The following is a 12,809-nucleotide window of genomic DNA, read 5'->3' as shown; positions in this document are numbered from 1 at the left end:
ATTTCCACTCTCTCTCTCTCTCCTGCTGCGACTTTCCCACGGCAAAGTTTAAACTTTTATTTTAATCTTTTCTTCCTTCACGTTCCTGCACTAGCGCAAAGACTTGTGTCATTTCAATCCCACAATCCAATAACCCCTTTCACACTTGCCTGATTAACGCCAGCGTCTGCCGACACTGGAGATTGTACTAGGGGTCGAGGCCATCAATCCCTGGTGTGGGACGACATCATCTGTCGCTGGTGTTGAACTGATTTTCCTTTCACACCAGACACTTTAAAACCAATTGGCCGTTAATTCCTGGGATCACTTGCCAGTGTGAAATGGGCTTCTGTGTTCTCTGTTTCTCTGTGACTCTCTCTCTGTTACTCTCTCTGTAACGCTGTCTCCGTGACTGTGATACTGTGTCTCTGGCTGTGACTGTCTCTCTGTGAGCCTGTGCTGAATGACTGTGACCCTGTGCCTCCTTGACTCTCTCTGTGGCTGTGACGCTGTGTCTCTGTGACTCCGGGCTGAATGACTGCCGTATGATTGAGCTGTGCGGGTCGATTCTGTGAACTCTGATTCCAAGTTATAAATGATCTCCATCGCTGACACTCAGTAACGATGTGATCTCGTTATACAGATACCTGGAGCTGGTGACGCAGAAGTGCCCTGACTAAAGTAGGACATAGGTAACGGTGCATGGTCAATGGCGGCTGAAGCTCCTCCACCTGAAACACATGAAGTACCAAGGTCGTCAGTCCATCACCGCACATCAAACACAGTCACGTCAGAAATTTACGCTCAACACCAACTTTGGACAAAGTTTCCCATAAAGGCCGGTCCCCTCCCCTCTCCTCCATCCAGAAATTCCAACAAACTTTTGTGTGTATGTATGTAATGAATGAGCTGGCCCGCTCCCCGTACCTGTGACTCCTCCCTCCCCTCCGGAAATCCCCATAAACGCTGTCACGCCCAAACCCCTCCCTCAGTACCTGCCTTGGAACCGGGATGTGTTGATGTCTTAAGCTGATTAAAGCCCCTATTAATCACAACTCTGTCTTAACGTGGTTGATCGATAACGCTACAATTTAATCACCTTAAATCTTTGGGCCGTGGACAAGGCAATACGGGCAGATAAACTGGACACTGACCCTAAAGATCAGAGGTCTCGATCAAATTCGATCAATGGCTGCACTGCCTCAACGTCTTCATGAGACGCAATGACAGAGTGAAGAAGACAAACAAAATCAGGTTGGCCACCGCATTTTCCAGATGATAAGGGACTGCACGACTTACTCAGTTGTAATGGAGCTCCTGCAGAGATAGTATCAGACCCTGAGGAACATCATCTACGCCAGATTCTTCCTGGGAAGTCATCGACGACTAAATGTGGGTCCTGTGGAAGTTGGGATGAGCCTGCGGCTGCAGAGATGTCTCTGCTACTGCCCATCTAGAGCACACATGTCAAACTCAGGCCCGCGGGCCAAATTTGGCCCATGATATAATTCTATTTGGCCCGCAAGATCATATCAAATATGTATTAGAGCTGGCCCGCTGGCCGCCGCACCAGTATAGCGCATGCACAGCTAATACCACAAATCCCAGAATGCTTTGCAAATGCATTGGCGTCAGCCCGCTAATCGCCCCCACCTCCTCTCTTTACTTTCATTATCATCTGTGAAAAATGGCCTAACGAAAGACAGAAAACAGGACCTTTCAAGACAGGTGGGAGGAAAACTCTGACCCCAGAGTTTGATGAACTTGCATCTAAGAAGAGATGCCAAGTATCTGGTTTAGACCCAGGTGCATCAGAGTAAATCACAGTGGAGCAAGCTAAGCTTGGATTCATATTTTCTTTGGTTAACTTTGGACTGTTCGTAGTTGAAAGATTGGATTTTCATTGAAGCAAGTTGTTTTTTGACTTGTTGGCTTGTGAAAAAAATACATTTAAAAGGAGCTTAAAGGCTATAGAGAAATATTATTTATTGAATATTTTATTTCTCAATTGTTAAAGCTTCTTCTGGAAAGAGTTTAACCAAAACTATTATCAAACATTTATTTTAATAAGAAAAAGTTTAACATTACATATGTTGAAAGAAGAGAAAACATGCAGATGTTGTTGAAAATTTTCAATAAATATTTCGTTTGGCCCACGACTTAGTCCAAGTTTTTAATTTTGGCCCTCTGTGAATTTGAATTTGACACCCCTGTGATAGAGGAACTGATATGCGATGCATGTGGGGCTGAATTCAAGTCTGATTACGTCAGACAGAAACTCTTGGAAAAGGGCAATCAAAGCCTGCAAAAAGTAATTGACCTGGCTAAAGCACTCGAGATAGCACAGCTGAATGTGGAAGTCTTCTCCTCAGGAAACGCGGCCATCATGTGGGGAGCACGGGTGCGACCATATTAGGACACAGGCTCCCAGGTCACTGCCACCGCCAACGAGCACCCAAAGTGCTACTATTGCAGATACGCAAAGCATCCTTGAAAGAACTGCCCGGCCTGAAATGCTACATGCCCCGCCTGTGGGAAGAAGGGACACTACGGGTCAGTATGTAAGTCCCAATCTTTCTGCAGCAGGGCCGTCCATCTTGGTCCGTGCCACTTCCGGCTTCACCTCCAGCATGACTTCCGGTTGCGGGAAACAGCTTGGTGGGGCCATGGGGGGGGGGGGGGGGGGCAACCTGAGACAGCACCACTTCTGGCGGCGAGGAGCAGCATCGCATGCACAGGTTGGGGTCAGCCATCTTGACAGGTGCCCCCGAACCAACTCTACAGCAGAGACTCAGACAATGACCAGACAATGGCCTCGATTATCCTGGAACTGGAGAGCCCACATCAACTGGCCAAGGTCATGATGAACATCGAGTTAAATGGTCACATCACAAACTGCTTATTCAATAAAGGGAGCACAGAGAGCTTCATTCATCCGGGCACTCCCTCGCGGTAACCCTGGCACCATGTAAAGTCTCCCTGGCCTCCAAATCCCACCCAGCTGGGATCCATGGCTGCTGCACCGTGATGTTAACCATGTGGGGCACGGAGTATAAGAACTTTAAACTCCTTATTGTGCCACAACTCTACGCACCAGTCTGACTGGAACTGGCTTCCAGTGCCAGCTAAAGAGCATCCAAATGCAGTTTGACGGCCCACACCCGCCCTTCACACTCTGCAACTGCAAAGTCTTAAACCACCTGACTCCCCTCCCCCTCCGACATGACCTGTGGTCTCTCTACCCTTTGGGTCACATCGCCACCCCTGTTTGAGTACCTTACCCCCGACTGCAAGCTGGATACCACCAAGAGCAGGCGATACACCCCTGGGAACAGAGCCTTCATCAAAGCAGAAGTCAAACGGCTTCTGACAGAAGGGATCGTAGAACCCAGCACCAGCCCCTGGAGAGCACAGGTGGTGGTAGTTAAGAGCAGAGAGAACGTGGTCATTGACTACAGCCAAACCATAAACCGTTTCACCCAGCAGGATGCCTACCCACTCCTCCGCATTGCTGACATGGTAATGAGATCGCCCAATTCTGGATCTTCTCAACCATTGACCTCAAGTCAACCTACCACCAACTCCTGATCCATCTGGAGGACAGTTTGTACATTGCCTTCAAGGCAGGCGGCTGCCTCTACCACTTCCTCCGAGTCCCTTTTGGGGTCTCTGTCTTCCAGTGGAAGATGGACCGTATAGTGGATGACTATGGACTCAAGGCCACATTTCCTTACTTGGTCAATGTGATCATCTGCAGCCAAGACCAGCAGGATCATGATGTTAACCTGCAGAAATTTCTCCAGATGGCTAAAAGCCTCAACTTAACTTGTAACCAAAATAAATGCGTGTTCAGTACTTCACGGCTGCCCATCCTCAGTAGCATGGTGGAGAACAGCATCATTGGGCCTGACCTTGACCATATGCTTCCTCTGTTGGAACTCCCATTGCCCCATATCCTCAAGGCCCTGAAAAGGTGCTTGGGCTTCTTTTCATTTTACACCAAGTGGGTCCTGAATTACATGGGCAAAGCCTCCCCTCTGGTAAAATCTACCACCTTTTCCCTGTCAGCGGAAGCCCAAATGGTGTTCATACTCATCAAGGGCGACATCACCAAGGTGGCAATGCACACTGTGGATGAATCCATCCCCTTCCAGGTGGAGAGTGATGTACATGACTTTGCCGTGGCTGCCATGCTCAACCAGGTGGGCAGGCCAGTAGCTTTCTTTTCCCGAACCCTTCAGGGCTCCAAACTTCATCACTCAGCCATCGTAAAGGCCAAAGTGGAAGCTGCGCACCACTGGAGGCTCTATCTGGCCAGTAAACCGTTCACCCTGCTGACTGACCAATGTGCAGTCATCCTTATGTTCAATGACAAACAGCGGAGAAAAATTAAGAATGACAAGATCCTCAGGTGCAGAATTGAACTTTCCACCTACAACTACAAGTTCTTGTACCGGCCTGGGAAGCTCAAGGAGATTTGCAATGCCCTGTCCTGGAGAACATGCACTGACGCGCAGTTGGACCGCGTCCAAGTCCTCCACAACCTCTGCCATCCTGGAGTCACCGGGCCCTACCACTTCTTTATAGCCCGTAACCTCCCTTACTTGGTTGAGGACATCAGGAAGCTGACACGCAGTTGCCCATTCTGTGCTGAGTGTAAACCCCATTTCTATCGGCCAGTCAAAATCAAAGCCACCTGCCCTTTCAAGCAGCTGATCATAGACTTTGAGGGCCCCCTTCCATCCGCCAACAGGAATGTATACTTCCTAAATATCGTTGACAAATATTCCTACTTCCCCTTTACTATCCCGTTCCTGGACATGACCACGGCCACAGTCATCAAGGCAATGCATAGCATATTCGCTCTCTTTGGATATCCCTGCTATATCCATAGTGACCAGGAATCCTCGTTTGTGAGTGAGGAGCTGTGTCAGTACCTGCTGGCCAAGGGCATAGCCACGAGCAGGACCATGGATGATAACCCATCTAGAACGGCCAGATAGAGAGGGAGAACACCACCTTCTAGAAGGCAGTCGTCAGGTCAAAAGGCCTACCCATCTCCCAGTGGCAAGATGTCCTCTCTGAGGTGTTCCACGCCACCAGGTCCCTCCGTTGTACCGCTGCTAATGTGACTTTGCAAGAATGGCTCTTTTCCTTCCTCAGGAAGTCGGCATCGGGAACCACACTGCCATCCTGGCTGATGACCCCTGGGCCCATACTGCTCCAGAGGCATATCAGATGTCACAAGACTGGGACTCTCTGGTCGAGAAAGTCCCCCTGCTCCATGCGAACCCGCAATATGCTTACGTGGAGTACCAGGATCTGAGACCAGGCACATGCAAGGGACCCCTCAACCAACCAATCAACTCCCCTCACAATAACCCTGGCCAACCAGCCCCGCTTATTGCACCCGACACAGTGTTCCAATCCCAGACTGAGCAACCCCACATTCCTACTAACCACAACCCCCCCCCCACTCCCTCAGCCACCGGAGGCACAGCTTGTTGTGCAAGACACTGCCCGTGAACCAGCAGCTCTGCCACAGCAAACCTTATGGCGGTCTCAGCAACAGCCAAGACCACCGGACAGGCTGAACCTGTAATGAACATTGAATCACATCACCGCGCCGGACGTTGTTTCAAAAGAAGGGGTGAATGTGGTGCAACCACTGTGTTGTTTGTACTGTATGTATTGCATGAGCTGGCCCGCTCCCTGAACCTGTGACTCCTCCCCTCCTGAAATCCCCATAAAGGCTGTTACACCCCAACTCCTCCCTCAGTACCTGCCTTGGAACTGGGCCAGCACCTTGTGAGATGTGTTGATGTCTTTAGGTGATTAAAGCCTATTAATCACAACTCTCTGTTTAATGTGGTTGATCGATTATCTGTCGACGTGCAAGCCGAATCTCACATCGTCAGAGGCTCGGGGAATGATGCAGCACAGAGACGGCCCCTTCAGAGGGAAAGTGCTTTAGACAGAAGGTGGCTGATACCAGGAATGGACTGTCAGAGGAAGGGGGAGGAGGGAGATAAGTTCAGGAGGCGTTTAGATAGGACCTTCAATGTGTGTGTTTAAGATAGAAATTGATAGGTTCTAGACCCAGGACATTAAAGGTTAATGGGGAGAAGGTCGGGCAGTGGAGTCGAGTGGGGAAAATGGATCAGCTCTTGATTAAATGGTGGGGCAAACTCGATGGGCTGAATGGCCTGTTTCAGCTCCTATCTTACGGACTTCTATCTAATGCTATCTATCTCAGTATCTTTTGTATGAAAGGCCCCAGGATATTTTTTTCCTGCATTAGATTTCAGATTTATTGTCAGAGTCAGACATTGAGAACAGGCAATTAGCGCAACGCAGTTACAGCGCCAGCGATCAGGACCATACATTCTCATTCAAAATGTACCGGGGGTGTTGGTTAATTGGGCGGTGTGGGCTCTTGGACTGAAGTAGCCTGTTACTGTGCTGTGTTTCTCCATTTTTTTAATTAATTAAAAATGTTAAATTTAGTACATACATGACATAGAACCCCGAGGTTCCTTTTCCTGCGGGCCAGGCAGAATTAATTTAAAATGTTAAATTTAGTACATACATGACATAGAACCCCGAGGTTCTTTTTCCTGCGGGCCAGGCAGAATTAATTAAAAATGTTAAATTTAGTACATACATGACATAGAACCCCAAGGTTCCTTTTCCTGCGGGCCAGGCAGAATTACCACTCATTGGTCGTGCAAACAAAAATGTACCCAGTCTTTGATCTATTTGGAATGTAAGTCGTTATTGTTGCTGAAGACCGTGAATATGTATATTCTTTTAATTTTTATAATTTCGACATACAGGCCTTTCCGGCCCACGAGCCCGTGCTGCCCATTTTGCACCCTAGCCCCTGTACACTTTTGGAGGGTGGGAGGAAACCAGAGTGCCCAGAGGAAACCCACGCAGACACGAGGAGAACGTACAAACTCTTTACGGACTGCACCAGATTTGTACACAGTCAATGGCACTGTAACAGCGCTGCGTATCCCACTACGCTGCCACCCATGAAGGGAAGTGTATGGCCGTGCATAAAGGTGAAGACTATTTTCTACATGGGGAGAGCATTCAGAAAACTGAGGTGCAGAGGGACTTGGGAGTCCCTAAACCAATAGTTCTCAACCTTTCTCTTCCCACTCACATCCCACCTTAAGTATTCTTTATGCCATTGGTGCTCTGTGATTAGTAAGGGATTGCTTAAGGTGGGATGTGGGTGGGAAGGGAAGGTTGAAAATCACTGCTCTTGACCCAATTGTTACTGAAATATTTTGCTTAAGAAAAATTGTCATTGGTCCATTTCCTTTGGAGTTCTGAAACCGTGCACATAACGAGTCAATTAGGGACGATTCAAACTTTTTCTTTCAACCCACATCCCACCTTAAACAATCCCTTACTAATCACAGAGCACCTAGAGCATAGGGAATACTTAATGTGGGATGTGAGTGGAAGGAAAAATGTTGAGAATCATTGCCCTAAAGGTTAACCTGCAGGTTGAGTCGGCTGTAAGGAAGGTAAATGCAACGTTTGCGTTCATTTCGAGAGGACTAGAACATCAAAATGTAATGCCGAGGCTTTATAAAATGTTGGTCAGTTTGCATGTGGAGTATTGCGAGCAGCTTGGACCCCGAAGGTAAGGAAGGTAAGGACAGGGTCCAGAAGAGGCGGAGACTCTGTGGAATTCACTGCCACAGGCAATGGTTGGGTAGATTTAAAGCAGAGGTTGATAGGTTCTTGATTGGCAAGAGAGTGAAAGATTATGGGGAGGGGTGGGGGGAAGGCAGTCAGTTTGTTTACATTTCTTTATCTGTTTACTTGTGTATGTTGAGTCAGTTTTTATTTTGCACTGATACTAAGTGACAATTCTGCCTCGCCCGCAGGAAAAAGCATATCGGGGTTGTTAATCATGTCATGTATGTACTCCGACTATCCTCAATATGGAAAAGTTTCAGCCTATAAAATAAATTCAGCAAAAGTCATTAACACAGGTGATTATACCCAATGTCAAAGGGACACACAGTTTAAGTGGCCAAAAGAAGATTCAGATCCCGCGCTGACTGCAGGGAGTTGGTAGGTTCTCCCTGAGTCTACATGGGTGTCCCCCGGGGGCTCCAGTTTCCTCCCGTGGTTCGAAATGTACAGAGGGTTGTAGGTTAATGGGGTGTAAGTTGGGGGGCACGGACTCGTGGGCTGGAAGGGCCTGTTACAATGCTGTATGTTTACATTTTTTTAAAATCTGCTCCATCATCCTATAGTTATGGTTTAAGAGAGGTTCAGATCTAGTGCAGGCAAATAGGCATCGGCATGGACATGGGCCAAACAGCCCTCTTTAGAGCTGAACCACTTCATGTCTCTGACTGTTACCCTGTCTCAGTGACACTGTTACAGGGCCTGAACTGTGCTGGAATGTTTAATTTTCCATAGTGATCACTGCTGTCTCCCTGGAACCGAGTCTCCTGCAGAAAGGAGATTTCCACGAACATTTTAAATAATCGCATCAGAGCAGCTCGGAGGAAACAACCGCGAATTATTGCTGGATGTGACTTTCACATAGATACCTGCCGCTGCTGTTATTTTAGGCGCACAACGGTTGACGGCGACTGTCAATGAAGGTGAAAAGTCAACTCCAGCTCCTGCTCCATCGTCTGACAGAGGGAAAGAACAAAGAGATTTTGTTTTAATTTAATTTAGACATACAGCACAGTAGCCTCCATACGTTTTGAAGGATGGGAGGAAACCAGAGCCCCCCCCCCCCTCCCGGGAGGAAACTCACACAGGCAGGGGAAGGAGGTACAAACCCCTTACAGACAGTGCCAGATTTGAATCCATGTCACTGACGTTGTAATAGTGTGCACGCCAAACACACTGACAGGAAGTACCTTCAAAATCATCTGTAGAACATAGAACACCAGAGCACAGTACAAAATTTTATACGTTTCTATAAGATTTTCTCATTCTTCTCAATTCCAGCAAGTCCAGTCCTAGATGACTCAATCTCTCCTCATAGGCTAACCCTGTCATCCCTGGAATCGGCCTGGTGAACCCGCTCGGCACCGCCTCCAAAGCCAGTGCATCCGTCCACACCGAACTTCAATCACGTTACCTGCCAAGGCAGTCGAAGGCGGCACAAAGTTGTCGACAGACGACGAAGATGAAGAACCAGAGTCCTTGACTGAAACCGAGCCGCCTAAAATGAAAGGCAAAGGAGGTTGTTCGCCTGACGAGAAATGAGGTGACCCCCTTTAAATGATCATACTTAGCCAACTACAGCGATCATTTCCATTGTCACCGACTCAACAGTAAAGCTGAGCAAACCTTTTCTTTTCCAAAGAACCAACGAATGCTGTAGCACAGAAACAAGGCCATTTGGCCCCTCTAGTTTGTGCCAACCATTGTTCAGCTAGTCCCAATAACCTGCTCCCATTCCATCACCCTCCAGACCTCTCCCATCCATGTAACTATTCTTAAACTGCATTCACCATCAAATGGCAGCTCATTCCACACTCCCACCATTCTCTGAGTGAAGAATTTCCTCCTAATGTTCCCCCTAAATCTTTCCCTTTTCATCTTAAAACTATGACCTCTCGTATTTATCTCCCAAGTGTAAGGTAAAACATCATGAGATGGGAATGTGTAGGGAGTTACCCTGTACAGGGCAGTAACAAGAAGGGGAGGTGTCCTTGTACTCCTGTTAGGTAAAACATCATGATGGGAATGTACAGGGCTGTAACAAGATGTAAATGCATCCTTGTACTTACAAGATAAGAGAGACATTGATGGATTGAGAGGCAGGAAGCTAGCAGGGAAAGGATAGCAACAGTTTTAGTCATTGGACAAGTAATGATATGATGATGTTCTAAGCATGTATCCAAGGGTATAAAAAATCACCATTTTGCTGATAACGGCAGAATGCATTCTCCGACTAACTTTGTTAGTCGCAAGTGTTACAATCCGGTAATAAAGAACAAAGAACCCTGATTTCGACTCAGTCTCAAGTGGAAAAAGTCTATTTGCATCCACTCTGTCTATACCTCTCATAATCTTGTAAACCTTCATCAAATCTCCCCTTCATTCTTCTTCACTCCAAGGAATAAAGTCCTAACCTGTTTAACCTTTCCCTGTAACTCAACTCCTGAAAAGCCTGCAACATCCTAGTAAATCTTCTCTGAACTCTTTCAATCCTTCCTGTAGTTAGGCGACCAGAACTGAACACAATATTCCAATTTTGGCCTCAACAATGTCTTAAACAACTTTAACATAATATCCCAACACCTATACTCAACGCTTTGATTTATAAAGGCTAAGATGCCAAAAGCTTTCTTTACAATCCTGTCCACCTGAGACACCACCTGCAGGGAACAATGTATCTGTATCCCCAGATATTTCTGCTCCTCCGCACTCCTCAGTGCCCTATGTGATGCATCATGTAATATTTTGTATTGTATATAGATAAGTTTTTGGAAGATAGACTGTGGGGTTTTTAGTGTAGGTCACAAACACATACAAACACTTCAAAACAGATCGCATTTAAAATGCCAGAGTTCTGCTCAAGCCAGACAGTCCAGGCTCCGGGTGTCTTTGCAAAAACTTTGAAGAATGCCTAAAAGGACTTCACAAGTAGGTGTTGATTGGACCTGCTGTGGAGTAATGGATTATTGTTTTGGAAAGCAACAGATGAACAAACTCAAAGATTAGGTCCGGTGCCACAGACTGTCTGAATGCAGTTTGCTGTTCTAGGAAGGTCATGTGGTTTTGCAAGCAGAGAGAGTTAAACAGGCTTTTCACTGAGAGAGAGAGAGAGAGAGAGAGAGAGAATTCAGTTCTACAGTTCAGCAACAGCAGCTGGGACTGGAACAGGACAAGCTGACAAGCTTGTGGAAAAACCACATTTTGAAGAGGGTTGTGAGTTCTTAGTTCAGCCTGATCAAAGCCCTTGTGGTTCATACAAGAAGAGATGGCTGGCTGTATAATGTTTCACTTGAAATAAGGGAAACAGAAAAGGTGACCTGAAAGAAAGAGGTTATCACCTGGAAAACACTGATGGGGCAAATTTCTTTGGCAAGACACTGACGTAACTGATTGAAAAGGGATCACTTTGTGTCCAACAAGCAACAAATCTCTCTCTTAAAACTGACAAGAACCTCCCTGAGTGATAACCATTTACTTTTCAAACACCAAAGCTTGGCGAAGATTCATTAATGTTAAATTCCGTGCACAGTCTAAGAATTGCCTGATACTGGTGAACTTGGAGGAGTGAGAAGGGAGATTGGACTGTGGATCAAATAACTTTTTGTGAACTTGTATACCCATGCACTTAGAATTAGAAGGGGGTTAAGTAAGGATAAGTTTAGTTATTGGTAATAAGTTAAAATTTGATCCTGTTTTGATGTTTAAAGAAAATTAAAAGTAACTTTTGTTGAAGTAACCATTTGTCTTCATGAATATCTGTTGCTGCTGGGTTTTGGGGTCATCTGGGCCCATACACCTATCATTTACTGTCTATGTCCTACCTTGGTTTACCCTTCCAATATGCATCACCTCACATTTTTCTGCATTAAACTCCAACTGCTATTTACTGGCCCATTCTCCCAGTTGGTCCAGACCCCTCTGCAAGCTTTGAAAATCTTCCTCACTGTCCACAACGCCTCCAATCTTTGTGTTATTAGCAAACTTGCTGATCCAATTTACCCCATTATCATCCAGATCATTGATATAGACAAGAAACAACAATGGTCCCAGCAACAATCCCTGAGGCACATCACAGGTCACAGGCCTCCAGTCTGAGAAACAACCATCCACCACCACTCTGTTTTCTCCCACACAGCCAATTTCGAATCCAGTTTACAAACTCTCCATGGATACCTAGTGCCACAACCTTTTGAACTAACCTGGCATGTGGGATCTTGTAATTGGATATAATCCAATTTGGATAGTAATGTTGCCCAGACTGTCGGAGAGATGTTACTAAGGTGAGAGGTGACTTAACAGAGATGCAGAAGATTATGAGGGGCTTCGATGGGGGTACAGACGGCACCTTCTCTCGAGGCAACAGCAGCAAATGCCAGAGGACAAGCTGAGGGGAGGCAGGTTTAGGGTGAATCAAAGAGGTTGATATTTTACACAGAGAGTGGTGGGTGCCTGGAATGTGTTGCCAGGGGTGTTGGTGGAGGCTGGTATAATAGGGACATTTAAAAGACTCTTAGGCAGGCACACGGATGTGAGAAACATTATGGGTGTGAGGTAAGGGTTAGATTGACACTAAGATTGGAGGCGTTGTGGACAGCGAAGAAGGTTTTCAAAGCTTGCAGAGGGATTTGGACCAGCTTGAAAAATGGCCTGAAAAATGGTACATGGAATTTAATGCAGACAAGTGTCAGGTGTTTTGGAAGGACAAACCATGATAAATGTTTGGGCACCAAGGAGTGCGGTAGAACAGAGGGATCTGGGAATACAGATACATAATTCCCTGAAAGTGGCGTCACAGGTGGACAGGGTTGTTAAGAGAGCGTTTAGCATAAATAAAAGTACTGAGTACAGGAATTTGGATGTTATGGTAAAGTTGTATAAGACATTGGTGAGGCCGATTTTGGAGTCTTGTGTGCAGTTTTGGTCACCGAACTACAGGAAAGATATTAATAAGATAGAAAGAGGGCAGAGAAGATTTACTCGGGTGTTGTCTCGACTTCAGGAACTGAGTTTCATGGAAAGGTTAAACAGGTTAGGACTTTATTCCCTGGAGCATTGAGGAATGAGGGGAGATTAGAGAGGGATATTTAAAATTATAAGGGGGACAGACAGAGTAA

General features: G+C 46.4%; 1 protein-coding gene across 1 annotated transcript in view; it reads right to left on the bottom strand.

Moving 5' to 3' along the window:
- Nucleotides 1-12,809, bottom strand: part of LOC138751962 (uncharacterized) — an 83,370-nt gene that overhangs the window by 47,448 nt on the left and 23,113 nt on the right. The window contains exons 7-9 of the mRNA XM_069914993.1: nucleotides 9,110-9,193; nucleotides 8,565-8,651; nucleotides 627-710 (exon numbers count right to left, since the gene is read on the bottom strand). Coding sequence (XP_069771094.1) covers nucleotides 627-710; nucleotides 8,565-8,651; nucleotides 9,110-9,193 — 255 coding nt within the window. The remainder of the gene's footprint in view (nucleotides 1-626; nucleotides 711-8,564; nucleotides 8,652-9,109; nucleotides 9,194-12,809) is intronic.

This window comes from Narcine bancroftii, chromosome 1 (assembly GCF_036971445.1).
Source record: "Narcine bancroftii isolate sNarBan1 chromosome 1, sNarBan1.hap1, whole genome shotgun sequence".
NCBI lineage: Eukaryota > Metazoa > Chordata > Chondrichthyes > Torpediniformes > Narcinidae > Narcine > Narcine bancroftii.
This window is presented reverse-complemented; position numbering and strand designations above follow the sequence as displayed.